At 41.5% G+C, this 26,973-nt stretch overlaps 1 protein-coding gene across 6 annotated transcripts in view; it reads left to right on the top strand.

Moving 5' to 3' along the window:
• Window positions 1–26,973, top strand: part of MNAT1 (MNAT1 component of CDK activating kinase) — a 115,381-nt gene that overhangs the window by 72,808 nt on the left and 15,600 nt on the right. For 3 of the 6 annotated variants that reach the window (XR_008209633.1, XM_052696266.1, XM_052696269.1), the window contains exon 7: window positions 6,527–6,648. The exons of 2 other annotated variants lie outside the window; for them this stretch is intronic. Coding sequence is in view for 3 of the 4 variants with exons in the window: in XM_052696266.1 (XP_052552226.1) it covers window positions 6,527–6,648 (122 nt within the window). In the remaining variant the exon portion in view is untranslated. Of the gene's footprint in view, window positions 1–6,526; window positions 6,649–19,358; window positions 19,513–26,973 lie in introns of those variants that run through there. One more of the 6 variants, XM_052696265.1, reaches the window with a different exon arrangement.

Here is a 26,973-nt window from a genome sequence, read left to right as displayed (position 1 = left end):
AAACCAGGGTGCTGACCTGTGGACTCACAAGTTGCATGAAAATGTCATTGTGTTTTAATGCTCTCTTTCCAGAAACGGTGCTGTCTTGTGTACAGTGCTGTCCTTTGAGCGCTGAGAGATTTTGAGGAAAGCTTGCCAGAGCTGTGGAGTCGCTGCTGAAAACGAGTGCATGACTCGGTCCCACAAACATCCAGCCTGTCCCCTGGGTCATTGCTGTGCTTGACAGCTTGCTGTGAGATGCTGGTGGCACACAGTGTCATCCACGAATGGAAAAAGGGGCAGAAGATTTTTCTGTAAAGAGTAGTCACTAAATCCTAATTCTGGCACTGAACCAGAATTATATTTCAGCTTATGCAATGGACGTAGACTTTCTTCCAAGAGATTAGAGAAATGTGGCTTTTTGGCAGGAGCTTAAAGATAAGTCTGGTCAAGTAATTATTTATGTCAGAAAGTTGTAAGGAGAAGCTTGGAGGCAAGTATAGCTGAGCACATGCAACTATGTGGTTAACTTCCCAGATACAGGTTTTCATGTAACTGACCACATACGTGATCGTCTTTGCTAGCAGCTTCTTCTGTGCTGATGATCTCTTGCTGTGTTCTTGCCATTCGTAAAGAAAGCACAGCTTTTAAATCCATTTTGGCATTCCAAATTAAATTACCGTGGGGGAGAAAAACAAAAGTCTACATCTAGTGGTATTGGTAAGAGGCATCTGAAATCATTGGCCCCCGAGGGAAGTGGAGTGTGGGTCCTTTATCTTTGTCCTACCACACATGGTCGCATTCTTCATTTTGAGATCAGTAGCAAAAATTGCATGGATTTTGATGGTTTCTGTGTCAGATCATTTGTTCTCTTTCTGCTTAGCTACTGGGGTATCCCCTTAGCACTTCTCACAATTGTGTAAAGAAATTGAATTTATTGTTGGTTTTCAAAAGCAGAAGAAAGAACAGTTGGTTTCAGATATTTGAGTGCTCGGAAAAACCTCACTGGTGTAGGAATTCTAGGCTAGGGAATGGAATTATGCATTTTAGTTTGACATTTTTCTTGTTTATTTAAAAAAGCTGTGGAAGACAGGGAGGGTAAAGGTTAAAATAATATTAACTGAGCCCTCCAAATCTATCAGTTTCATTCTCCTTTTCCTGAGTATTACTGTAGTCAAACAAGGTAGTTAATCAGAATCAGAAAGCCACATTAGCATTGCTGACATGGATTTGTCAATAAAGTGGGGAGGGTGGAAACTGAAAACCCAGCTCTTGGCTCTGACTGCACTGCTTGGGACATTCGCATTAATGTTGTTCTGAAGGAAATTCTATTAACGTGAAAATAAGTACAGAAAAGCAGAATGTCACAGGTTCAAAAGCGAAGTAGTTTTCTAAGATTGCTCACGCTGAAAAACGGCAGGAATTTAAAGTATTGTTTTACCATTCCTCACAAGCATTTGGATAATGACAGGCTCGAGTGCAGTGCAGCAAGAGGAGTTTGAGCTGAGTTCTGCAGTGCTGCGTCCGGTCGAGCTGCAGCAGTCGTGTGCTGGCACCCCGTGCTGTGCAGCTCCGTCCCCGCTTGCCGTGGGATCCGTGTGCAATCCAATGGGCAGAGAGTCGCACCCAAACGCAGCACTGCTGTGAGTTGAGCCAATGAGACTCAGCACGTAAATACTGCTGGTTCTGTTATCTGGTGCGTTCTGTCAGTGTGCTGATAGCAGCCCTGGGGACGTTCCTAAGCAGAGGGAAATGTAAAAAGCAGAAAGACTCGCCACGCCATCTCATCCAGCCACCTCTAGTACAGGAGCATGCATTGCCCAGACAAGTTTTAATGACCCCAATCTCTGGCTTCAGTCTCTTGCCTGAGGATGTTTTTGAGGCATAACTGTTTCTTCTCTTTCCCCTACTAGTGCGTTCTTGGTGTTGTCATTCTGCTTTCTCCTCCTCTTTGGCACTTCAGATTTCTGAGAAGGCTGCTGCTTGTTTTTCCTTTTGCTGCAGAAGGAGGGAGGTGCAGGAAGGCAGTATAGTTCTGGCACCAGGGAAAGTGAGAGACGAAAGGATGGAAAGAAGTGGGAATGCTGCACCTTGAGCTGCAATTTCTGGACTGGAGGTTCTTTTAGCACATCCTTCTGCAAGCAGGCAAATGCTGACATACCTGGCATTTGCCAAGCCTCCCTGTGCAAACTCTAATGCTCTACTAGGCTGAAGTGGGCTGTGATGTTTCCTAGAAGAGCATTGTTTGGTTTTACTGTTTTTGTTTGAGATAAGCTTCTTGCCACTCCAAGGCAGCTCTTTGCATCCATGTATATAATCTATGAATTGGTGTTTGTTTTGTTTTTCTTAACACCATGTTGCACCATAGTCTGAAACAACAACAAAAAAAAGACTCCTATTTTAAAAAATTACTGTTTAAAATTAGAGCTCTCAGAGCAACAAAAAAAAATCAATCCTTTTTATTTGTAGCACAGAAACATTATTTGACACACCCCTCACAACTCAGTCCTATTCGTTCAAACTAAAACCATACTGTACACAAATGGAAGTCAGTTGCTCACAAATCCATTTCAGTGCAATCTTCTACAGAATGTTATATGGATAAGCAGATGGATTAGTTCTAATGAGCAGTGTTTGGTGGTGGTGGTTGGTTTTTTTTTTTTTTTGTTTTTTTTTTTTTGAGGTTCCCTCCATTCCAAGATGTAATAGGCAGCTCTAGTGCCTAGAATAATTGCAGAGAAAGACTTCTATGCCATGAAGATAGAGGGTGGGAGGGAGAAGAGGTAGGAAAATCTGTTGTCTGTGTTCTTGGAAGCCTTCTCTGTCTCCATTTGGATGCTGTCAGTTTCCTTTACACAAACATTACAGCATCCAAAGGGAATTAGAAATACTTACCCATGACCACAACGTCAGTCTTAGGTTTGTCAGGAGAAAGTAATGCAAAGGCAGAATCTTGAACCTAGTGCCTTTATTTTGGTTTTAGCATGCTAATAAATGTCTGCTGATGCTGGAAAGAGGTAGGTCTGGCTGTCTAGTCGAACACAGGAAATTTATGAATCTTACCTCATAGATGTGAGATGGTCTGTGGATCTGTAAAAGTGCCATCTAAGTCCTAAGTAATAGTTACTGTGTCTTGTGATGTCTGAAGTTGCATGGCAGTATAGCAGTCATTTGTGCAATGGCATGGGACAGAGACACAAAAAGGGGATGCTGCTAGTCAGAAGGATTTCAGCTGCCTGAATTGGTCACACTGAACCTTTTAACTTCAGCAACATTTACTGTAAATGCATCTTAGCCCAACATCAGTGCAAAGATAAAAGGCGATGCTTTTTATTGGTAAACTTTTACTGCCTTCCATTGCAGCCCCTCTGCTCAGACGTGTGCAGTGCTCAGTGTTGGGACCCCCATGTAATTGTGTGGGGCTGCACAAGCAGGAAAGAGCCCGCCCTGAGCTGCTGTACATCCAAAATACCTACAGAGCTGATGTGCTTGTGGAGTTTGGCTAAGATTCAGCTGGGAAATACATCTTGTGACTCTTGTCCTTCCCTCAAGCCAATTCCTAAGTCAAGAGGAAAATCTAGTTTGTAAGAAAAAACCTATACCTGAAGGCCAAGCAGCTATAGGGCAGTTGCAACAGGCAGTTGTGTATTTTTCCCGTTGCTAAGTGGAATTTAATCCATGTTGCCAAAGCCCATCAGCTAAAGTTGTGATTTTTGGGAAAGGAAAACAAATGAGCTCTGTCACACAGCTGCACGTTCTCCTTGGGGTAAATGTGCAGGCCAGGTCCAAAAGGACGCAGTCACTTTGCCATGCCAAAGCACACGATGCTTCCTAACATTCACACCTTGGCCTGGGATGGGAATGAGGAAGTCCAAGGAGAGTAAGAGCACTTTGAGACTATGCTTGATAAACCAGAAATGAGCTGCCTGTGTTTAATGGTGAAAGTAATTGCCTATTGGAGCAACTCAGTGACGGGATGTCTGAAATCTGTAAGTCTGGATTGGATGCCGTTCAAAAGGAGCTTTGCCTAAGCTGCCAGTTGTAGTCCTTGGGTGCCATAGAGGGAACATGCTGGCAGCCCTAGGATGGATGGTGTTTGTATGCAGCCTTGCTCTCTGGGACAACTTGGTGTGGTGTTTTTGCAGTATGCATCTCATTGAAGGATCCTGTTGCGGCTCTGTCTCTTTCCCCTAATGTTCAGACCAGTGCCTGCCATGCAGTTGGCACGCTGACCAGTCAGCCTCTCAGTGTCCAGATGCAGCTCACCTGTGCTGAACAGCTGACTGCTGTGAGAGCAAATAGCCATTGTGATCCTTTGCAACCTCTGGCACATCGGGAATCCCACAGAGGAAGACGGATGAAATATTTTCATCCTGTCCTACCAGGATTTCCCAGACAGAGATGGACATCTGCAGCAATATGAATGGTGTGGAAAGGGACTTGTGATGAGCCCGGTCTGTTTGTCAGGAGCCTTCCTGTGCCTCTTGGCCAATGTCAGCAGGAGTTGCTCTCATTAAAAAAGTGTCAGGAATGCACCAATGGCAACTCTGCGAGCAGCTGTTCTGGTGATGCCCTCCAGAGATGTGGCTCCTGCAATCTGAGCTGCTCCCTTTTTCCACACACAAGTAATTTCCAAAAATATTTATCAAGGTTTTGATCTTTGCCTGAAACTGAATTTTCTTTTCTCTGGCTGGAACAGAATTCCTCAGGATTTGGAAAGAGTGAGACTTTTCACTCACCAGATGAGGGTGTACACATGTGAAATGTTGTTGATATGTATTTCCCATTCACTTTGGTTGGAGATGCAATGATTGTTAAATCGGAATGTCTCATTCAAGCAATGGATGTTATCTGCCCACATCAGCATAGTTACAGAGTGTATTATTTTCATGAACTTGAATGGATTGGAAATTGACAACTTCTAGCAATGTAAAAAAAGACCCTGCATGCATTTGTATCTCAAAAAAAAAAAAATACAAACCAGAATAAAACACGTAGGAATATTGAAATGAAATCTTTAATCTTTCTCTCGCTTTTTAAAACGTGTGTTTGCCTGGTTCTGATGCTTTGGCAATATCTTGTGGCACAGAAATGAATGTGCTGTGACTGAACGTTGCAGTGACTCATGGCTGACTTGAGAACTTTCTCCATAACGTTTTGTTTCCAACACTGGCACAGCACTACCAGGAGCTCCTCCTGCCTTGCTGAGCAGTACAGAAAGGCCACAGCTACTGTTTCCATCACAAGCACAAAGCCTTGTCAATGGAAATCTTGACCTGTAGAGTTCAGCCTGGATCCATGACAGGACATCTCAGGAAGGTCGTTGCCCCCAACCACAAATTTAATTAGCAGCTTTCCCTTTCTACTGCCTTCTTTTTGTTTGTTTTTCCTGCTTAGTTAATTTTAACCCGGTGGCCCACATGAGGAATCCTGAGTTCCCAGTTGAGGCAGTAGGTGCATCTTGAGGAACCCCAGGGAACTGAAGCTCAGTGAGGGATCGCCAGTGGGAGCCTGGGTTAAACATGGCGTTACACCATGGGAAGTTTCCGATCTCCCATTGCAGACAAAATGTCTACACGAACAATGCTGCTACTTTCCTAAATTCCTGCATTTTGCAGATGTGAAGGTCAGTTTCTGTAGGGGAAGCCGGGCTATTTTGGGGGAGTTCACAGTGCTCTGTCTTTTTGCTGCCGCTGCTAATTTTTGTGAGCACCATAGAATACAGTAGAAAATTGAAACTGTGTGAAAGATCAACAAATCAGTGTAGAATGTCACGCAGCAACATCTGTTAACTTTGGCTCTATCTCATATCCTCCTGACCCCTCCTTTGCAGCCACAAGTCTCCTGTTTTGTGAGAGCTTGGAGTGATAGGGGCTTGGAGAGCAGGGGAAGGAAAGTCTAGCAGTTTCTCAGTGGTCTGAAGGGCTTGCAAAAGTACCATGTGGAATTAAAATTTTATGCTTGTGTGTTTCTGTATTTTTAGTTATGAAACAAATGGGAATTTGCTGAATGAATTAATTGTATTGTACCATAAAAGTCTTATCTGGAGAGCCATTATATATTGTAGCTTACAAAGTCTGCGGAGAGAAATGAAAGAGGCTTCCCTTTCTAATTAAGGCTTTCAAGAACTCATTGATTACAGAATCTAATAGGCTTGCTCAGAGCCATTTGTTTGATATTACTTCTGAAAAATGCAATTTTTTTTACCTACTGGTAATTTTACTAGTGACACTGGAGGCAGCTGCTCTCTCTAACAGTAAGTTTGCCTGCAGTAAAACTTTATCCTTTCCTTCCTATCTTATCCAAATAGCTACAAATAGTGAAACATGAGTTCCAAACTGTAGATCACAATAAAAAGTTTAAATCTTGAAGAAATCAGTGACGTGGTAGACAGTCTGTCTTTACTGGGGATGGTCTTTGTCCAGACCAGCTTAATGCTGTATGCTTGTTCTTGCAATGCATTTAATAAGTGTAAACAAGACTTTGACCCACTTTATAGACATTTATTTATCTCTGCTTTTATTTATTTGTTTATTTTTTTAATCAGGGTCAGCATATTTCGTTAGCTCCTATTCAGAAGCTGGAGGAAACTTTGTATGAGTACCAGCCTCTGCAAGTGGAGACATATGGACCACCAGTTCCAGATCTTGAAAGTTTGGGAAGACTTGGGTAAGTAACACTGCAGATTTTCATTCCCATTTCACAGCATTAAAGTTGAGATGGCTACTATCTTTACTTTCCCAGCATGTAGGTATTTTTACATATATAATATATATATATATATTATATATGTGTGTATATATATATATATATATATATATATGTATGTACGTATGTATGTAAAGGATCTTAATGAAATATTAGACTTCCTGCCCAACCAACCAACATTTTGTTTGGGTGGATAAGCTAAAATTTTTGGTCTTCAAGCCTTTATAGATCTATTGAGAGCTGGACTGGATTGCATTAGTGTTTTTAAGGTTGTCCTTGGCAGTCGCAGTGAAGTAGCTGTTCATTTTCAGTTGCACGGTATTAAAAAAGAAATAAATAAAATTCTGGGGCTTAATTTACCCAGCTGTAAGCCAGTAAAAATATTAAAGTTGGGCCTTTTGCCATGGAAAAGGGGTAGATTTACTTGTCGACTGCTGTCTACAGTCAAACTGCGTTTGTGAGAAATGAAGCACAGAGCTTAACTATGTCAAAAAGTATAAAGCAGGGCTGGTCCAGCAGCTTGGCAGCGCTGTGGTGTGCAGCCATGTTTGGAAGTGAGTTTGGGAGCATGCTGTGCCTGGGTAATGGAGGCTGGGAAGGCCAAAAGTGACGTGTCTGCCCTCTGAAGAAGTGTTTGTAGCTGAAATACCACCTGAAAATGTGTCACTGCGAAGATAGGGAGCATCCCCAAACTGGTTGTTCTGACTTCCAAGGTCACAAGCACTTAGAGCTGCTGGAAAATGATGAGGCAGAGTGAATATGAGCTCAGCAAGGCAAGAAAGCATTTAAAAAATAAAAATTAGTTATTTACCTTCATGCTTATGGGAAAACTGAAGCCAGAAAGGACTGAATAAAGCTGAGACACTTCAGTGTGCAGATTCAGAGAGCACTGAAATCCAAACAGGAATTCTGACTAGTTCAGTGGCACAGACAGAATTTCATCTCACCCAGGAAATGATATAGATTGACTTTTTAAAACAAATCTGCAAAGTAATGGTGATGTAGAAAATTCAAGGCTGTCTGGAATTGAGGTTGTCTCCGTTTTTATTGTTTCTATCCTTATGGTGCCTGTAATATTTATTATCTGTTCCCAAGCTTCCGAGACCAAATATTAATTAGCAGTTTAAACTTGGGCAGAGCCAGATTCAACCTTCACCACCTGTTTGGATGGAGCACAGCTGTGAGGGACCTCCAGGGTGATGGGAGCCTTGGGGCCCTCTCAGCCCCAAGCCTGATCACAAATGGGAATGTTGAGGGGGAAAAAAACTTACTTGTACCATGAGCTCTGTCTCTGTGCTCGTGCCCTGTCAGGTGCTTGCTGGCATCCAGGTCCAGCAGGAGCACTGCTGTGCACATCCATCCCTTCGAAATGTCTAACCCTGTACCTTTGGGTGTCTGAAATACCTTAAACCATGCAAGGCTGTTCATTTATGTATTTTTATTTCTGTGTTTATACGAACTCATGTGCATTTCCTGTTGATGGTGAATGCTTAACTTGTGTGCTTTGATCCCAGGTTTTTGTTGTTTGTTTTTTTTTCTTCAGGCAGCTGTTTGCAGCTGCCTCAGCGAGGCAGAATTGCTGGGCATGATGTTATCCATCCCTGCTAAAGATTGCTATTTTCCTCTAAATTTGGACTCATATAAACTCAGGTTCAGTTTAAAAGTATTTACAGTTTTTACTCCTTCATCTTTGGCCCATTTTCATCATCTTTCTGTGAGAAAGAAAGCAATTTTCCACAGTCCTTCCAAATTTGTGAGTGTTTGCTCAGTTTGTGCTGTTGTTATTCATAAAGTACAGCAACATTTGTTGTTCCTGTTAACAATTTTGCAGATTAAAGTTTGGCCATTTTCTGCTGCTAAATAGTTCCCTCAAATGTGCAGGCTGTTGTCATCTGAGTTTCTGGAGCTGAAATTATTGCAAAGATGCTGCCAATCTGGAGGCTTCGAGTTCACTTCTGTTAACATAATTAATGACTTTGTTTTAATTTATCTTCAGAACACCCAGCAGAATGAGTGTTTTAAATATTCCAATCTTAACCTTTTACATTCTGCAAGACTGACTTCAGTTGTCAGAATAAGTGTTGCTTTTTTTCTTAGTAAGCTGCTGTAATGAAGGAAGCAGCTGGCAGGGAGATTTCTAGCAAAACTGGAAAAAGAGTGAATCCTTAAGAGATCATTCAGGACACTTGCTAGGGACCTTTTCTAACTATAAAAAAATGTAGTGTTTTAAGTTGACTCGTTATTTGCTCCTTAGACTAACAAAAAATCCAATAATCCCCACCAACTTTGTACAGTCCAATAACCTTGATTCTGCATCATCCCTCTGCTCTTCTGTTTGGACTTTACTTGTTTTGCAAATAACAAAATTATGTTCCAAATGGCTTTTAGAAATCTGTTTGTAATTTCTCTTAAGACTGTAAATTTCTTTAATTTTATTTACTGTAGGAAAGCATTAACATCCATATGATGCATATTTTTTTGCTGTTTTATTGGTGGTTTGACAATAATGAAGAAACATTTTTTTTCTTTTCCCATACAAAGGATTGGTAGTAAGTATAGGATTTTGTGTCCTGTCCACCTTCCAAATCATTTTTTCATAAAAGAAGACTTTTTTGAAAGAACAAAATATAAGCAAGAATCCTGAAATACACGACTTTCTAGGAGCAATAGATTTTACACTAACTTGTAGACAGCATTTAGCCTTTAGGCAGAGGAAGTGAAAGAAACTTCCTCAGATAGAGATGCCCTTGACTCCTTAGTGGTGGGGCTGCTGCAAGGACGTCCTGTGATGTTTCCATGAATCCCTCTGAACGTGCTGTGGCCAGATGGAGATGATTTGATCTTGGTGGCAGAGAACACTTCATGTGTGTAGCGTGAGTTGGAAGGAATAAGCAGAGGAGACTTGCCCATGAAGTTCACAGAATCACAGAATGGCCAGGGTTGGAAGTGACCTCAAGGGTCCTGAATCTCCACCCCCCTGCCACATGCAGGGCCACTAAGGTTGACAAAGACAGGTGTAGGGTCCTACAGTTGCGGAGGAATGACTACAGGCACGTTAGGGGCTGACTTGTTTTGAAGGGCCTTGGTGCCCTGGTGGTGAGCAGGTTGGCCATACGCCCACAGTGTGCCCCTGTGACTAAGAAGGCCAGTGGTAGCCTGGGATGCATTAAAAAGAGCATAGCCAGCAGGTCAAGGGAGGTTCCCTTCCTCTACTACTCTGCCCTGGTGAAGCCACACAATCATAGCATCGCATCTGGAGAACGGTTTCCAGTTCTAGGCTTCCCAGTTCAATGGGAAACTTGTTAATTTTTCAGACCCACTGCTCCAGTCTGGGTCCATCCAGCGAGCCTTTGGTACAGTGCACCTTCAGGCAACCAGAGGTTTGAAGGAGCCATCAGCAAAGGGCAGCTTGGTATCAGGTGCTGAGATACTGACACAACTGGCACCTGCCTTGAGATTTGCTCTCTGTGCGACGTTCCAGTGCCAAAATGAGTTTTGTGTATCTTTTGGCAATTCTGAATTTTCTTGTTTAAAGAAAATACCACATTGGCCACTGTCATCTCACCCTTCTGAGATTTTACTGTCATTCCTCCTTCTTTACCTAGTGTAATTTCAGAGATTAGTTTTGTTTCCTTTGAAAGTATGCTCATTCAGTGTTTCTTTTTCAATATCATATTTGGGAGCCAACATTTCTCCATTTCTTCCTGTTCCAAATGGGCTTCTGTCGATTTTGTTTTTGGAAGTTAACTTGGGATGCCACGCTAGGAGCAGTGCAATCATGGGCCACATCATTTGTTTTTGAGAACCGTCTGGGTTGGTGTCATTTGTCTGAAGTGGGGAATATCATCTTGTGGCTCAAATCAGTCCAAATCTGTTGAACTGCCTAAGTCATCCAAGGCGATCAATCTGGGAATGGAGGATGTGTGGCTGACAGAGCAAGAGTGCCCAAATGCTAGGGCACTTGCTGCCATTGCTTTACCTCTGGGTATCCTAAGAGGAGGCAAAAGGATCTGTCTTCTTTATTTTTCCTTTCCTTTTTCTTGTTTCTTTTTTGCTAATGTTTTAGTTGAGCACACTGAATTTGTCTGTGTGGTTAGAGATCTGGAATAGATAGAATTTTTCTTACTGCAAAACAGAAGAAATGAAAAATAAAACAATCTGTCATGCCAAGTAGTGAAAGAGTGAAAGAAGAGGGGGATGGAAGTTGGCTCCCTTTCACATGTGAAGAGCTTTGTTGATTTAAATATGCTTGTTGTGTAGTTCTGAAGAATAATAATAATGCAAGGATAAAAATGATGGTTTGTTTAAGGTCCTGAAAAATGTGAGTTCATTCTCTGGATGGTCCATGGGGTTAGCAGGAGCTGCAGCACAGCAGTCTCACCAAGTAGTTACAGCTGTGGGAGTGCCATGCACGAGCTACATGCAAAATAACTGTACATAAAAAACCTGCTTCTGCAATCAACATTTTGGATAAAGAATTCGATGTCTCAAAGTTTAAAACCAGTCTCTTGTAATCCAAAGTAGCTCTTACTCTAGCACAGCACAGTCCTATTGACACGAGGTTCACAATATAGAGGCAATTTACAGATATGATTAATTATGATTCCTGTTAGCACTCAACTTCAAAATCCTCAGCCTTAACAGGGAATTTTTGTGCAGATCTTGTAAAGAAACCAAGCCTGCTCTGCTTAAAATGGTGTGTGATGCAAAAACAAAGGTCAGTGGCAAACACTGGTGAAGCTATTAACATACCTTAGTAGTTAATTTAGAAGTTAAAGTGAATCAAAATGCCATTTTAAGAATTGAGGGTAAGTTCTGAAGGAAAGTCAGAGTTTGGGAGATTTTTGTACATAGAATGAATATGTTTTAGCCCACTGTGCTTTTTATAATGGGCAACTGGATTGATCCATTCCTTTTTTCCTTAGTGTGCAGCATCTCGGTCATTTTAAGTCTTGAGTGAAGATGAGTAGGCTGGATTTCATATCTGTTACAACTTTGTTAGCATTTAATTTTTAGCCTTCATTCCAAGTGGAAAATTTCTGCATATTTCTTTGTTGTACAGTGTTGCAGTGTAATTTGAAACACATGTAGAGTTCTGGCACTTAATCTGGAGATGACTAGTTTAGCTTCTTTGCTGTCAATCACAATGGTGTATTTTTTTTTTAAATGAGGCAATAGTGAGGATGCTCTCCAAACTGTTCTCAAGCTGGTCAGTTTCTGCACTGCATTCAAGGCAGGAAAATAACTGGGAATTGATTTTGAATGGGTGACAGGACCACTGAGTGTTAAAAGTTGTAACAGGTGAATTTTCACATCTGCTTGCTTTGTGATTGGAGTATGCAGATATTTCTTGAAAAGCCAGAAACTAAGGGCTTATTTGATCAGTCTTGACCCATGGATTTTGAACACTGAATTCATTCTGCTTCTTGGTACAGGACAGTTTCTCATTAAGCTCAGTAGTCAGCATCGAAAGAGAGGAGCTTGTCTTGCTTTGGGGGCACTGATAGCACTGCACTTGTTCTTACAGGAGCTCTCCTGGCTCTCAAAGCTCGTGGTCTGAGTTTCCCGGTGCCTCTTGATGCAGGGCCTCATGCTCTGTTTTCTGAAGTCAACAGAAAGGTTTCTGTTGGCTTTGAGGTACTTTGAGTCAGACACTTAATGAATGAGAATTGGCAGGTAAAAAGTGATTATGGTTTTACTGACACCATTCCTTTTACACACAGCCTTTAAAAGTAAATTGTTTGTTATACGAGACCATGGACCTATGTGTACACTATCTATTTGGTTTGATGTGGAAGCTACCTTACATTGGCTTAGCATACTGCAGATTTTTGCAGTAAGGTCCTGTAACGATGCATATTCAATATACGGGAGGTAGATTAGCACCAATTTTTCTCCACCCAAATGGAAATTGAGGAAAGGAGCACAGCCTATGGTAAGTCTGAAATCTTACTGTTTAAGAAATCAGCTTTCTGGCAAAAATGTCTATGAACATTTCAAACGACACCCTGTAGTATATGGTGTTTTGCATGGAGCTCTTCTGTCAAGGTCATTAGCTATTGAATATATTAGAAGTGGACTGCTTATGAAACAGAGTTTGTACTTCCTGCCCGCCCACCTGTGGGTATAGTGTGGGCTCTGTAACTGTAAAATGTCTCAGGAGGGTTATAAAAGCAGAGAATATGGAAAATATATAAAGAAACAAAGAAGGAAGCATACATACACCGTGTTGTTTCTCACATTTAAAGTTGGCCGTAGTTGTATATGTACCACTAAATAACCTCAAAAGCTGGCCATGACAGCAGAATGTCCATGGTAATTGTTTTTGTTGGCGTGTGGCTTCAATATTAACTCATCGATCTAACACGAGTCTCTGTGCTCAGAATACTGGTCTGGTAATGTTTTTTTACTTTTTTTCATGCAATCATGGAAAAAATATGTTTCTGCTCGAAGCAGTTGTCAAACAAGCTTCTTTCATCGACAATCAGACACAGGGCAGCTGAGTAAGGCTGTTTAGTCTAGAATAAATACTCGAGAGATTACAAGGTCGCTGTAGGAAATGTAATTATACCATTTATTCCAGAATAGTCTTTTTGTAGTGTGGGCTTGCAGAACACTAAACTGTGCTGTTTATTAAAATACATGTAATATATAAAAAAAACAAATCAGAGCCTTAACATATGGAATGAAGAGCTAACTGTCTGGCAAACTGTACTACGGTAACCTAGTATATATTTAAAATTGCTTCAAAAATCAGGATGGTAGCATTGCTTTTACTGCTGCTAATTGGTAGGAGGCAAACCCTGAACCCTCTCTGCAGGTGTAGAGGCAATAGTGCTAATAGGCAGCTGAAACACCGTCAGGCAAAGCCGTCTGATGATGGATTGCGATGTGACAGGAGGCATCCTGCAGCTGTGTGGGCCAAATGCACTGTTTTATGCACTCTTTTGTGCTTCACCAAATCAAAGCACTTTTATTACCGCTCTCTTACATGGTCTGTGATCTGTACTAGCTCTTATATGAAAGCCTGTGCTGCTTTCATCCTTCCCTTCACCCCTACATTATTATCACTTTCTATGTGTGGTTCTCCGGTGACTTCCTGTCCACAGACTTCACTCCTTACTTGTTCTCCATCTGCTTAGAAAAATATACTTTTTGTGGAAGTTATTTTTAATTTTTTCATTGCATCTCTGAAACTGTTGTAGGTTTGAGGTCAGTATTTTTTGTGCCCAGTGCTTATCTACACTTTGTTTCTCCTTCCTTGTTTCTCCTGCACTCTATTGTGTTGCTTTTTTGAGTACTTCCTCTGACTCCTAAGCCAGATGAATTGAGGACTGCAAGTTACCACAAGAAAAATAATATGTTTTCTGTAGGCAAGACATGGTGATCTTTCCTGCAACAGGAGAGCCTCAATGCCCTCGGCTTTTGTAGCTCTTTCCAGGACAGAACCACAGTTTCTTGAAGACCAGTGATGAACTGCAAAAGGAATGCCTTAGTGATAAAGGAGCAAGAAGAGCAAAGTCATTTGGATGATGGATGGAGAGTATGGGAGGGCAAGGCTCGATAGCATGCTGAAGAATGAGGGAGAACCACCCTGCTTGATCAGCATCTGAGAATCACTCTTGCTTTGCACTCTGACAGAGGGATGTCACGGCAAGGAGTTGTTCTGGGGGATCCTCAGCAAACATGCTATGGCTTTCTGAGTGGCCTGTTTGAATAGACTAATCTTCTAAATTAATTATTTAGTCTCAGATGCAGTTGAAGCACAAAGGTGAGGAGCATCCTGTTTTGAATTTGCCCTCTAAGATATTTATAAAAATCCACTGAGTAGTAAAAATGCAAGAAGGATGTCTGAAAAGCAGAGAGTGAGTCTTCCTAGACCCTTCAATGCTGCTGTTTCAACAAGGATGGGTAGTATATGATGAAAATTACTAAGAGTAAGAGAGGCAGAAAAACAGACCCCCAAAAGAGGAAAATAATGCCAGAAATAATGTATTTTCTTGACTCTGATGCTAACGAAGATAGTTGTAACACAGTACTCCAAACAAAAATATTTGTTCAAGTGTCAAATGGCTAAAAAAAATGATTAATTACAAGTTTCCTGAAATGGCAGAGAGAAACACAAGGGAGATGCTTTAAGATTCAAGCAGCGTTTCAAGCTGTTGCTCATGATTCTTCTTTACCCTCACTACAGATAGCTTTGTTCCAGCATTATTCTTGACAAGAGGTGTCAACAAAGTTTAAAGTTTATCTGAAGGGTGCAAAGAAGTTGGATTGAGGAGTCTCTTCCCAGAGGAGTACACCACTAGCCAAAGTCAGTAATCTCACTCATTAAGTTGATTCTGTGCATATATCTGATTTCACACCCGATATTCTTCATTTTTTTCTGGTTTCTTTTGAAGAAAAATTAAATGCAGGTCTTACAAACTGGAGAGTCTTAGTTTGTATCTCCATTGCAGCAGTTTTTGCATCTGTTCAATGATTTCAGTCAGCGCAGCAGCAGAAATTTCAAGGCCCCAGGCTGCTGCATGAAGAAGTGTTGGATCCTGGGGGCGACCCTAAAAGTCCATCTGATGACAAAAAGGCTGCATGGTGAGTTTAGAACGTACTGGACATGTAGGAAGTTGTGTGGTAATGAGGCACCCCATATACGTCCTGCTTGCTGATGAACAGCTTCAGTCAGAGCTTGCAAGCTGCCATGGGAGCAAACTGTTGGAAGTCAGGCTGCGTGAGTCGTGGTTCGTATGGCACTTCTTAAAAAGAGAGGAGAGGAAAACTGAAGCTCTTTGGATTTTTGGAATTGGAAGCTGTCCAAGGACAGGTAAAAGATCATTAGCTCAGATGTATTTTGTGTCTGGAGACTTGTATGTTGGGGCAAGGGGCAGAAGAGGAACCCAAAGCTTTCAAAAACCAGCAGCCAACCAAAAAATTCACAGCTGTTCTTAGCTTTGACCCTTGATTCATTGTAGACACTTAGAACATGAGGTGCTTTGAATTCAGAACCCCTTAAATGCCAGTGTTTGCAGCATGGGGTATAACCAGTGGGAACTCAAAATATGAGTTACTTATAAACATCTACTGCTTTTATTCCAAATCACAGGATCTGATCAGCCTCTGTGTTCCATGAATGAAACGTTACTCGGTCACCTCGCACCCACTCGTGTGCTGTGTTACCCAGAAATCTCACTGGCGGTGCTGAAGTTGGCTCATGGAGTGCTTGCAGTGATTTGCCTTGACCAGTAGAATCCATAACATGGCCAGGGAGGGTTTGCCTTGAGCCCTGAGCACACAGCAATCTTCTGAGGACTGGTGGTACTTAACATACAGCTACAGAAGTGCTTGTTAACTCAGCATTTTTGAAAGCGAGCCTTTTCTTCTTCTCTCTAGGGTTAGGGCCGTGCTCTGCGGCTTTGTGTGTGTGTGGGGCTGCTTACAGTGGGTTGAGGAAAGTACCTGCAATTAAGTTGGTTGGCTGGAGTTTATATATACACATTTAGGAGCTGATTTTCATCATCTTGTTTTTTGAAGCGTTGGTCATAGTAAGTTGAGATCTGTTCTAGGTAAACAAACCGTGCAGTGTCAGGCTTCCAGAAGGAGCTGAGTTGTTCACTTCTCATCCTTCAAAACTGAGGCGTTCAAGTTAGGCCATGTTTCTAATAATGAAACAGCGGTTTGAACATAATCATCCTTCACAGATGAACTATTGCTCAGGCATGAAGGTAACACCACCGTATTTTCATTTCTTAACCTAACTGGTATTAAATGTAAAAACATAAATCCTTTCCAGTGAGAGAGGAGAAGGGGAGATGGTTTTCATTTGGCATAATTTCCTGTGAGACGCAGTTCTAAACAAGGCCCATATTTACACGGGACAATACAGTTTTACATGTACCCGTGTATCCAGCACATTTTAAAATTGTTTAGCCAGTCCCAGGTATTTAATACTTTCACAATAAATGTGTTTAATAAAAGTAGATGAAGTTTGAAATAATTTTTGAATAATTTTACAGTAGAAACACCAGTTAAATCAACTCCATTGCAGTAATAAATGTCACAAAAAACAATTAATTATACGTGCTTGCCACTGCAAAATCAATTGTGTAACTGTTCTTTTAAAACTGACTTTTACATTACTAAATCCTAAACACTACACTTCTGTAACTTGTCAGAATCAGGTTTTGGTTAATAGATATTTCAGTGATGTAATGGGAACTTCTGGCATGGAGTCAGAATATAATGGACTGTGATTAATGTTTTAATAAGCACTTTTCTTCTACTTATGATGCAGCAGTGAAATTGTTTCCTGCTCAGATTGATAGAACAGCAGGTGTGCGTACTTGTTTTTTCTTTAAGAATGAGTTTTTCAGTTCCTCTTCTTGAAAATATTTAATGTTTTTCCTCGAGTAAAACTCTGCTCATTTGGGTTTTTCAGTTTGTTTGTTTTAAATCCAGCTGATATTTGTCATTTGGACATGGAGGGTGCCTTGGAAACTTTTTCAGTACTTTGAATGATTGCTTTACAGAAGAGGAACCTCGCTTGTTTTAAATAGTTTTGATATATTGATATTCTCTTTACTGAAAGAATTTGTTTAGAAATAGCATTGGAGTAATTCAAAACTGTGTGAGAACCAAGTATGGTGTTGAAAATATCAGCAGGTTAGATTTATTATTGAAGCTGACATAATGTGCATGCTACATGCTTGGTTACTTTTGCATTGGAAGGGATTGTGTTGTTCTGTATCTTGAATATTTCTGTTACAAAAAAGTCCATTTTAGACATTCTTTGTAGTGACCCATCTGTACAGATTTGTCAGTGCAGCTTTTTTACTGGGAATTCAGAGTCCTGATGGAACAGCAGTGTTTCCTCTAAGCCAGGTGAGCACGTTCCCTATGCTTTAAATGCCTTCCAGGTACCAGGTGGTGGTGGTTGTCTGGCTCTTAGTCTTGTGCGTAGCACACAGCACAAGGACTGCCTTCTGTTGGCTTTCAAGTAGTCTGTCTTCCCTTCTCTCTACCCTTGCAGTTAGTTGCTGACAATATGCAGCTATTTGAGAGGCATAGGACAGCTAACTGGGATTTGTCAGCTACCTAAAGGGCAGCCAGGTCAGGCTGCTGTTGGTGACAGTCCTGAATAGCTTCAGTCTTAAATCACAGCATGGCTGTGGCTATTGGCAGCACATTATGGTGTCAGATAGGCAGGGATAGATGGCTAATCCCTTGCTCTTTGCCTGCTGATACCTCTTCAGCCTCCCAAGTGCAGCTACTGGCAAGGTAGCTCTGCAGCTGTGTTGCAGAGAGATGTGCTAAGGATGTGCTAGGAAGAAGGGGCAGTAACTTTCCATTCATAAAATCATAGAATGGCCCCAGTTGGAAAGGACCTCAAGGATCATGAAGCTCCAACCCTCCTGCTACAAGCAAGGCTGCCAACCTCTAGATCTAATTACTAGACCAGGCTGCTCAGGGCCCCATCCAACCTGGCCTTGATCACCTCCAGGGACAGGGCATCCAAAGCCTCTCTGGACTTCTCCAGAGGAGCAGGGTGTCCCTTCTGAGTAGGGGACTGGGAAATGCTCATAGTAGGGAGAGATGTTGGCTGATAGCAAGGCAAGTACCTGTGCTGAGGAGTCAGGAGGAGTCCTTCGTGGGGATCTGATTCTGAAGCTGCCCACACATGGATCTGTGTACCCTGCTCTGAGTGGTGCTGCTGGAGCAGGATTTAGGCCAGATGGACTCAAAAGCCCTGCCATGTAAGCCATGTGGTGAGAAATGGTGTAAAGAGACAGTCCTATGTCTTGGGTATTGGTAGCTTTAGCCCCTTAGGCATGACTCCAGGCACCTCTGCTTTCTCATTTCAACATGACAGGTGAGCCTTTCTGGAAGGGCAGAAGAGGTGCTGTGGTCCTGGCTCTGGAAGTGACTTTTTTCTGCTGTCTATTGACATTGATTGGGATTCAAGATAAGAGATAGTTTATCCACTCTTGGGAATCTTATCTCTTTATTATTAGGAGCGTCAGTCTACCTTAGAATTTTTCTATCAGCTTTGGAAAAAAATGTGGGTTTTAGCATATTCATGTTTTTAGTATTTACTGAGAATTTCCCAGAGAGCCTCTCTACGTTGGTTTTACGCCAGCTTTGCACACTGGGGTAGCATCTGTCTTGAATAAAGTATTTGCATTTCCCCTTTTTGCTACCACTGCATTTTAGTTCTCCCTTAAAAAAAGATTCAGAGGTGACTGCTGGCTGCTATCTTTATTTCCTGATAGTCTTCCAGAAGTCATGAGGAAATGCTCATGAATAAAGCCAAAATAAATCTACGCTTCTTCTCCCCTTCCTGTCATTAGAAGCTTCCCTCTCTCCTCCTCCTCTTTTCACATTTAGGCCTTGATCGATTGGGCAGACTTCACTGCTCTGTGGTCATCGATTCTGTTAATTGTCAAAAATTATTCCAAAAATGAGAGAGCAGAGCTGCACTCTGAGGCCATCTCAAAACTTGGAAGCGGAAAGGCTGTGCTGTTCCAGGCCCTCCAGTGCACAGTTAATTTTGGAATGGAAAGCCCTACAGATACCGAGTCTGTGAACAATCTGAAACAAGGAAAGAAAACTGTGCTGTTATTTGTTCTTATTCCATGTTCTGGGTGCATTCTGCCTTCTTTTTTTTTTTCCCCTAACAGAAGAGATGCAAACTCACTAAGTGTTGTGGAGAAGGTGCAAATGAAATACAAGAGTTTGCTTTCAGCTCTACTGAATGAGAGGGTACTCTGCCTGGAGGAGTCCTGTAGGAGCCGCCTTGATCTTTCAACTTTTGAGTAAAGCAGTCATCAAAATGACTCCTTTACAACATGTCTGTTTATTGGGATAAGAGTTTGGCCAGGTTACTAGGAGTGGGGTTTTCCTGGGAGCTGTTGCTGCTGTTGACCGTCCCACATTTCAAGGCAGAACTGTTGAAAAATTGACTGGAGCTACCTGCTGAGATCAGCTGTATTGTGGTAGCAGGTTTTGGAGGCTGAGACTTTTAGATCAGAATCTGCCCCTCTTAAGAAAATCAGTATCTTTTGATATTATTTTTATCCCCTTAGAAAAGTAATTTGTGAGTGAAGCTCAGTTTGCGGAGATGTAGGTACTGTTTCATGCTTTCCTCACGCAGTTGTGCACCTCTTGTGTCAGTGGAAATGGTGATGGAGCACTGCAGTTTGTTTCAGATGTCGGAATGTGCCCAGCAGCCCTGCTTAGGAGTGGCAGTGACACCAGAGGCTCTGCACCAAGCCTCAGGAGAGCTGATTCCACCACTGTGTTGCTCTTTGTAAGCTTGAGAAGGTTACCAAGGTTGAATCTTCACTAAAATCTAGGGTAGTTGTATGCCTAGGCTTCTTATGGGCTGTCCTTTGACTTTCCCACTGGTGTTTTGGCTCATTATCTGCAAAATTGCAAAACTTGCTCTAGAATATCAGCGTTAGGCACAGGGAGTGCTAATTACACTAGAGGAAACCACATAAGCTGGAATGACTGAGTGGAGGTGGTAACACAGGCTACTGGTATTTTCAAAGAGTAGTGCATACTGTATTTGCACTTGGCTTTGAAGGATGGTTAGTTGCAACAAACCCCAGAATTTTGTTGATTCATGACTTATATTTTGTTTTCATTCAGCATTTTTTGCCCTTTCTGAGGGCTCCAGCAGCTGAAACAGCACAGCCTTGCCACACAGCAGTTTCAGCTGAGTCTGGTGTTTGAAATGGCAACACTGCTAAATGTTTGTGACTTGGTTTTAGAAGAGCTTTTTTTGCTGCCAATTTCCTTAAGAAAGCAAAAACAATATGTAAAGCAAGAAATACAAATAAAGGAGAGGTTCTGAAATACTTTTGATGTTTAAAAAAACCACAGCAGAACAAAGCAAAAAAAAAAAAAACCAACCCCAAACCTAACACGCTAAACAAAAATGGTTCAGAAGACATGCTAAATTTAGGAAACTTTTTGGAGTAATAGGAAAAATAGTAATTTGGAGTGACAGGAAAATCTAAATAAACATGTACTCCTGAATTCCCATCACCTTATTTCGTTTCTACTTTCTTACAGTGCGCATCTAAATTCACTGATTGCCTTTTCTATTAATGAGTTGTTAACGAGAAGTTTTGCTTTTCCTCTGGCCAAAGGTTTGGATGCTACCAGTGGAGCAGCTACCACGTGGTAGGGGGAGCAGAGGGACAAGGAGAGCTCCCCAAATGCCTCCACTTCCTGGCAAAGTGCTGACAAAACAGCAGTGACACTGTTGATTTCCCACAAGAAGAGAGTTGACCTCAGGGCATCAAGAATAACTGCCTTGGAAGCGTGCTCTGTGCACAGAGAAAAGCTGTAATTCCTGCTGGTATTACTTTATGTATAGAAATGTGTGTAGGTGCATGTATGTATGCGTGTATATCATTTTACATATCCAAAATAATATTGCCATTACTGCTGTTGCATTATTAGGTGTTTCTGTAGGCATGTCAGTGCATTAAGTGTTTTAGCAGCCACAGATTAAGATAGGTGTCTTGCCCCAGAAGAGAGAAGCTAACGCTTACTGTAGAACTTCATACAGAAGAACAGTTTGAGCACTGAATAGACAAAGGTTACATTTTCTGGGGCAGCTAATTGAATGAGGAGTCTGTCTTGCTGGTTTTAATGAACTTGAGGCTTTGGCTTGATTTGAAAAACATACTAGCTAAGGGTAAAGAGACCAGAGTATGAAAGGTGTTGGAGACGTGGTGTTAGTATAAAGGGATGTGTTGGTGCATGGGCTGAGCGTGCTGTTTGGGAAGTGCTTGTGGAGCAGCAAAGGCAGAGGTTGATGGCCATGCTGGGAGAGGGATCAGATCCGTTCCTGTCACAGATTCCTGTGTAGCTTTTGTTAAATCTGGTAGGCCAACATCTTCAAAGGTAACTGAGCACCAAATACTTTCGGATTTTGGCTGCAGACCTTACGTAAATCTCTCTCTTTACATTCCAATGCTTGGCACTATGTATATGTACCCACCTCCTAGGATAACTGGAGCTCAGGTTTTGTAAGTTGGCCACTGTTATCTCTGTTGTTTCCAGTATTAATTCGTTTACGTGCAGCTGTGTCTTGTGTGCCCTGTGTTACTCCTAGCTGCATGACCTTTGCTATTAACGTGTCTTTGGTTGGAAGAAGCCAGTGTTAGGAAGTGCTATGGACTAGTCTGAAAAATTCATCTATTTTCTCAGCACCCTCAGATTTTGTGACAGCTGCACATTTTACAAGCAATGAATTTTGTATTTTCTTTCAAATAGTAGATGAAAGCTGTTGAGTATCACTGAGATAAAACAAGATCCCTGCAGGGAAAATACCTCATCAGAGGATGAATCCCCATTCACACTTATTTTTTGTGATCTATTGGTGTAAGCTGTGCTTAAATCTATTTTGGTGTAGCACCTACGAAATAATTTTGAATGTGGTACTTTAAAGAAAAGCCGACGTGTTTTTGTTAGAAACCTAAAGGTGAGCTTGATCTTTCCTTTTTGTTGAGGTGAGTCACTGAGGGGTGCCTTAGATCTTGGGGGCAAGAAATTGGAGAGCTGTGTTGGCTAAACAAACACGTAGGTCAGTGTGGAACACATTCAGGAGCGGTGCGTTAAATGGAGCCGGAGCTTTTTACTCTGGTGGAGTTAAAGGACAATAACTCCAATGTGAAAAGATTACGTTGTCAGGAAGATGACTCACAGCATTTCTATTGAAATCTTAGTATATCTTTTTTTTTTTTTCCTTGAGGAAAGCACCATAGAGCGGTTATTGTTATTTTTTTAAGTGAGGAATTTGCATAGAAACAGATTTAATCCCTCTGAAGAGTTACAGAGAAATTGTCTAGAGCTGCAGTCGTGGTAAAGTGTGGGGGCTGTGTTTGAGACAGCTTCCAGAGCAGCTTGGAGCACAGGCATGGCCAGAGTGTGTTGGAATACCAGAGGTGGTCTGGAAGAGCCAGCTCTGCTTTTGCTGTGTTTTCCTTCTCCATGGCTCCAGCTAGCAGAAGTGATGTAGTATGAGAAATTCTTCATCACTAATGGAATTGAGAGCCAACTTCACATTAGCCTATAGTGGATTTGTGCGCCAAACTGTTACTTAAGCCTTTGAAAACCTCCTTAGCTTGTCCTGCTGATGGGAGAAACCAGCATGGTCCTGTGCCTCTCTTTCCTTAAATCATGTTAGCAAGCTGTCAGATGTGATGGACTATGCTGGCTTGACCAACCTGCTGGAAATGACTACCTTCCTTCTGCTAGTAAAGTGATTGTATTCAACCCTTTTTCTCATCAAAGTGCCGGAGTGGTTTTGGTGGACAGAATACCACTTCTTACTGCAGAATAAATCTAAGTGACCATTTTCCTTCTGCTCTGTGGCTTCAGAGCTGAGACGTGGGGATCCACAGAGGTGGATTAATTAGGCGGTCTATCCATTGATATGTGACAAACACAGACATTCAATTGGGGCTAATGGAAACTAAGTCTGAGCAAGAAGAATTGCGGTGACAACAGAACGTGATGTGATCTGTCAGCTGGTCTAATAGTCCCAAAGTTTGGCATGATCTGTAATTTAATGACATTGTGTTGTATGATGTTGCATAAGGCACTAATATTTTTGTGTAGTCTTAAAAACAAACAAACTTGGTTGTAACATCCAGTGTGCATATTTGCATATATAAGTACGCCTGTTTGTGACTGTGTTAAAGCTGTAAGCCAGACAGTTTCTTTATTTTCTCCTCAGTAATGAGGTTCTGTATCTCAATGATATGAGAAATTAAGCACTCCAAGAGCACAAAGTGGGGAAATTACTTCAAATTACTTTATTAGACTTCACATACGTTTATGATAATGCTCGAAGGCTAAAGGATCTTCATAATGAAATGGCAAATTGCATTAATAAGTTAAAATGAGCTCAAGTACAAAGATGTACTGCATTTCAGTATTTTAGGTGAATGTATCTGACTAATTTAGTAATCGCTCACCTCTTGTCTTGCAGCTTTTTGAATTAATGTAGGCAGGAACTCCCCTTCAAAGCACAGTAATTTCTTTAAAACCCGTTTGATCTGTCAAGTAGGTGTAGAAGTTTGTGTCAGACCCAAAAAGATAGCAGATTCAGCTCTGACAGACTGTACAAATACAGCAGAGGTAATTGACTTAGCCAGGGGAGAAAATTCTTCCTCCCAATTACATCAAATACCAGACACCCTTTCAGAGGTGGAAAGAGAAACGTGCCTAAAGTACAACACTGGCATAGTCCTTTACCAGTAGTGCTTTTAATGTGCTTTTTAAAAAATTACTATTATTTAAGGATTTGGGGATAAAATAATAAAATCAACCACCTCAACTTCATCTTTGTTTCGGGGTTCTCAGTCCTCGTATATCCACTGCCTTGCTGTGGCCCTGTGATTTTCTGCCTGAGATGTGAAGACAAAATTACAGGATGTTCTGTGAGGCAGTGAAGTCCTAGATTTTGTATTCTGTTGGGTTTTAGTTGTTGTCCTTGTCTTTAACTTCATATTGTTATGATTTAAACCTCTTCAGTGTCTACGGATTTGTCACGTTATAAGATTTTAGTATTTGGATGTCAAAGGTCTTCTTATTTTGCTCTTTAATCCCTGCACTACCAGTCTGTGTCATACCTGAAGCTTTGCAATTTTTCTGTTCCAGCAGCATGGGATTCTTTTGCAGAAATTTTCTGACAATGGAGGAGGAGTTAGCAAGGCTGCCATGGTAGGGGTTATTGTTCGAGGAATATCACTCTTTTCTCCCCACACTGACACCTTTTCTTCCCACAATTCATTTTTTGGAGAGGAAACCAGAGGCAAGTTTTTCCACTGCAACTCGTGATAAGTGATACTGCCAAGAAATGATGATGACAACAAAAAGGGATTCATCCAAATGGCTTTTTGTTCTCTATCCTCCTTCTGCTATTGTGATGCACGACAGATACTGGTGATAGGCAGCATTTACTCATGCATGTTTATGCACGCTTACATTTATGCACAAACACGCAGCACATCCAGCAGGATATCTGCAGAACTCTAAGAAGGGTCTGTGCCTCTCTGATATATCATAGCTCGTGTTGTCAGATTGGGTGACCAGACTGCATTCCGTCTCTCCTCTAAGTACTACAGGTGGCTGCATGCTGCCGCAGAACAAAGGTAAAATTGTTGTAGGAATTCAGGTTTTCACAGGCTAGGGAGATGTGTGACTGTGTGCTCTGCGAGCTTTCTGTCCGCTGCTGCAGGAGTCCTTTAAGTCATCGGGACCGAAAGCGGTTGCGTTACTAGAGCTGCAGGGTGATGAGTGTCTTTCAGAGATTGACGGCAGATCTGATTATTATTATTACACTTTGAGGTTATTTTGTTTGGTTATTTATGTTGGCTAGTTTTTGCTTTACAAACATGCCCAGGAACGTTCAATACAAGCCCATGGTACCCGACACCGCGCAGCGATTAAAAGCTGTGTGGAGGAACATTCCGTGCTGCAGGCTCTCTAGAAGTAGAGGTTGCCATCTTTAAAAGGAGAAAATAACACACACAAATAACAAACTGCTCTGATTAGCTCCTTCTTTCTCTTGCACTTGACTCTCTTCTTGCTAAATGTGGCAGCGCTATCAAAACATTCCATTCTTCTGGCTTTTCCCTGTCGCTGTAACTGTTCCAGTCCTTTCAGTGGAACTCCATTCAGTTTGAGGATTCCAGCGTTTCCTCGTTCTTGCAGCTGGTTTTGCTGCCTTAAAAACAAAAACACAGATATTTTCAGATTGACACAGTATTGATCACAGTTGCATTTGGTTAAATTTGAGGTTAGTTTACACAAGTTGGTGATGAAACTTCATGTGGCACTCTTTTGGACATCAGGCATTCATTATCTCTAAAAACATTTCTTGAGAAACTTTATACTGCCACTAAATGTACTTCTATGAAAACAAACTCCTCAGTATAAGTAATGTAGATTTGAAGTCATGGTAAGTTTGTTTTTTCACACTTCTTTGAATATGCTTTCACTTTAGCTAAGCAGCGTTCCATCTAAGGTATAAATTCAAGAATAATTTTTCTAGTTGTGGCAGCAAAAACTAACACTACACACGTCCAATATTTACTTCCAGTAATAAACTGGCTATAATCCTAGATCTCGAATGCAGCTTTCTTGTTGCTGTTATCTCAAGTGAAAGTGAAGGGAGTCTGTTTTTCCTTCTTCAGAAGTGATAAAAGCCAGCAGATACCTGTTTAGAAGTAGAGTTAGTTCATATCCCCATTAACATAGCACTCTTATTTAACCTACATCAAATACAAAATGGGAACTAATTAAACCAGTCCAGTCTGTTTCCCCAGTGCAAGAGGGACAGGAAGGGGAAAGAAATTTTTTTACTGTGAAGGAGATCAAACACTGGAACAGATTACTGAAAGAGATGGTGAAGCCTTCCTCCTTCTAGAGATCTTCTAGGAATTGACTGCCCTGGCTGGTCCTGCCCTGAACAGGCTGGCGTGCCTTGCAGCCTCAGTGCTCCTCTATGGCCTTTCTGTCCACCTCCTCTGCCCTCTGTGTGAAATAATTACAGCACTTCTCCAAACCTCAGCGTTGAGGTATGTGAAATATCTCTCCTTATAGAGCAGAGAGTATTTCAGTCATATCAAAGCCTTCTAAACCAGAATCCACCTGAAAGTGTCTCTCAGCATTGCGTTCTTAGTTACTTTTTGCAGAGGCCTCAGTGACTGTCCATGGAAGTTCACCGCCACGTTTCTGAAGTGGTGCTGTGGATGTTAGTCACCATCACGTGTGGCCTTGCTGGTGAGAAACCAGAGGAGTTGCACTGGGGAGGAGTGGTGAGTGATACAGCTGAGTCAACCTGAGGTTTCAGAGAGATAGCACAGCTTTAAATTGGCTTTTTGTTCGTATACCACAATCAGTTTCATACTTTCCCTACCGGGTTTGAATGTTCCCAGAATCAAAAAGTGAACTTGGATTTTATCGTGCAAGCAGGTATTTATGCAGTTGGCTTGTTTGTTGCAAAGTAAATGGTGTTTGCTGCTTTGTAGCAAAAAGCTGTGGTGTTTGTTGTGCCTTTGATCTCTGCAAAGTGCTCTGATGTGGTGAGATCACCTTGATGAAGCACTAACAGGTCTTTCCTTCAGTTTTTTTTTATTTGACTTGATGTGAAAGGAAGAAGGAAAAATGGAATTGAATGCAAGCTTATTGTGATAATTAATTTCAGCCAACAATTAGTATGTTCTTCAAAGTTGCTGTACAGGAATTGGTATCGAAATAAGATATCAG

The sequence above is a fragment of the Tympanuchus pallidicinctus genome, unplaced genomic scaffold, assembly GCF_026119805.1.
Source record: "Tympanuchus pallidicinctus isolate F22 unplaced genomic scaffold, pur_lepc_1.0 scaffold3, whole genome shotgun sequence".
Lineage (NCBI taxonomy): Eukaryota > Metazoa > Chordata > Aves > Galliformes > Phasianidae > Tympanuchus > Tympanuchus pallidicinctus.
The sequence above is the reverse complement of the archived record's forward strand: the minus strand, read 5'-3'. Positions and strand labels throughout refer to the sequence as shown.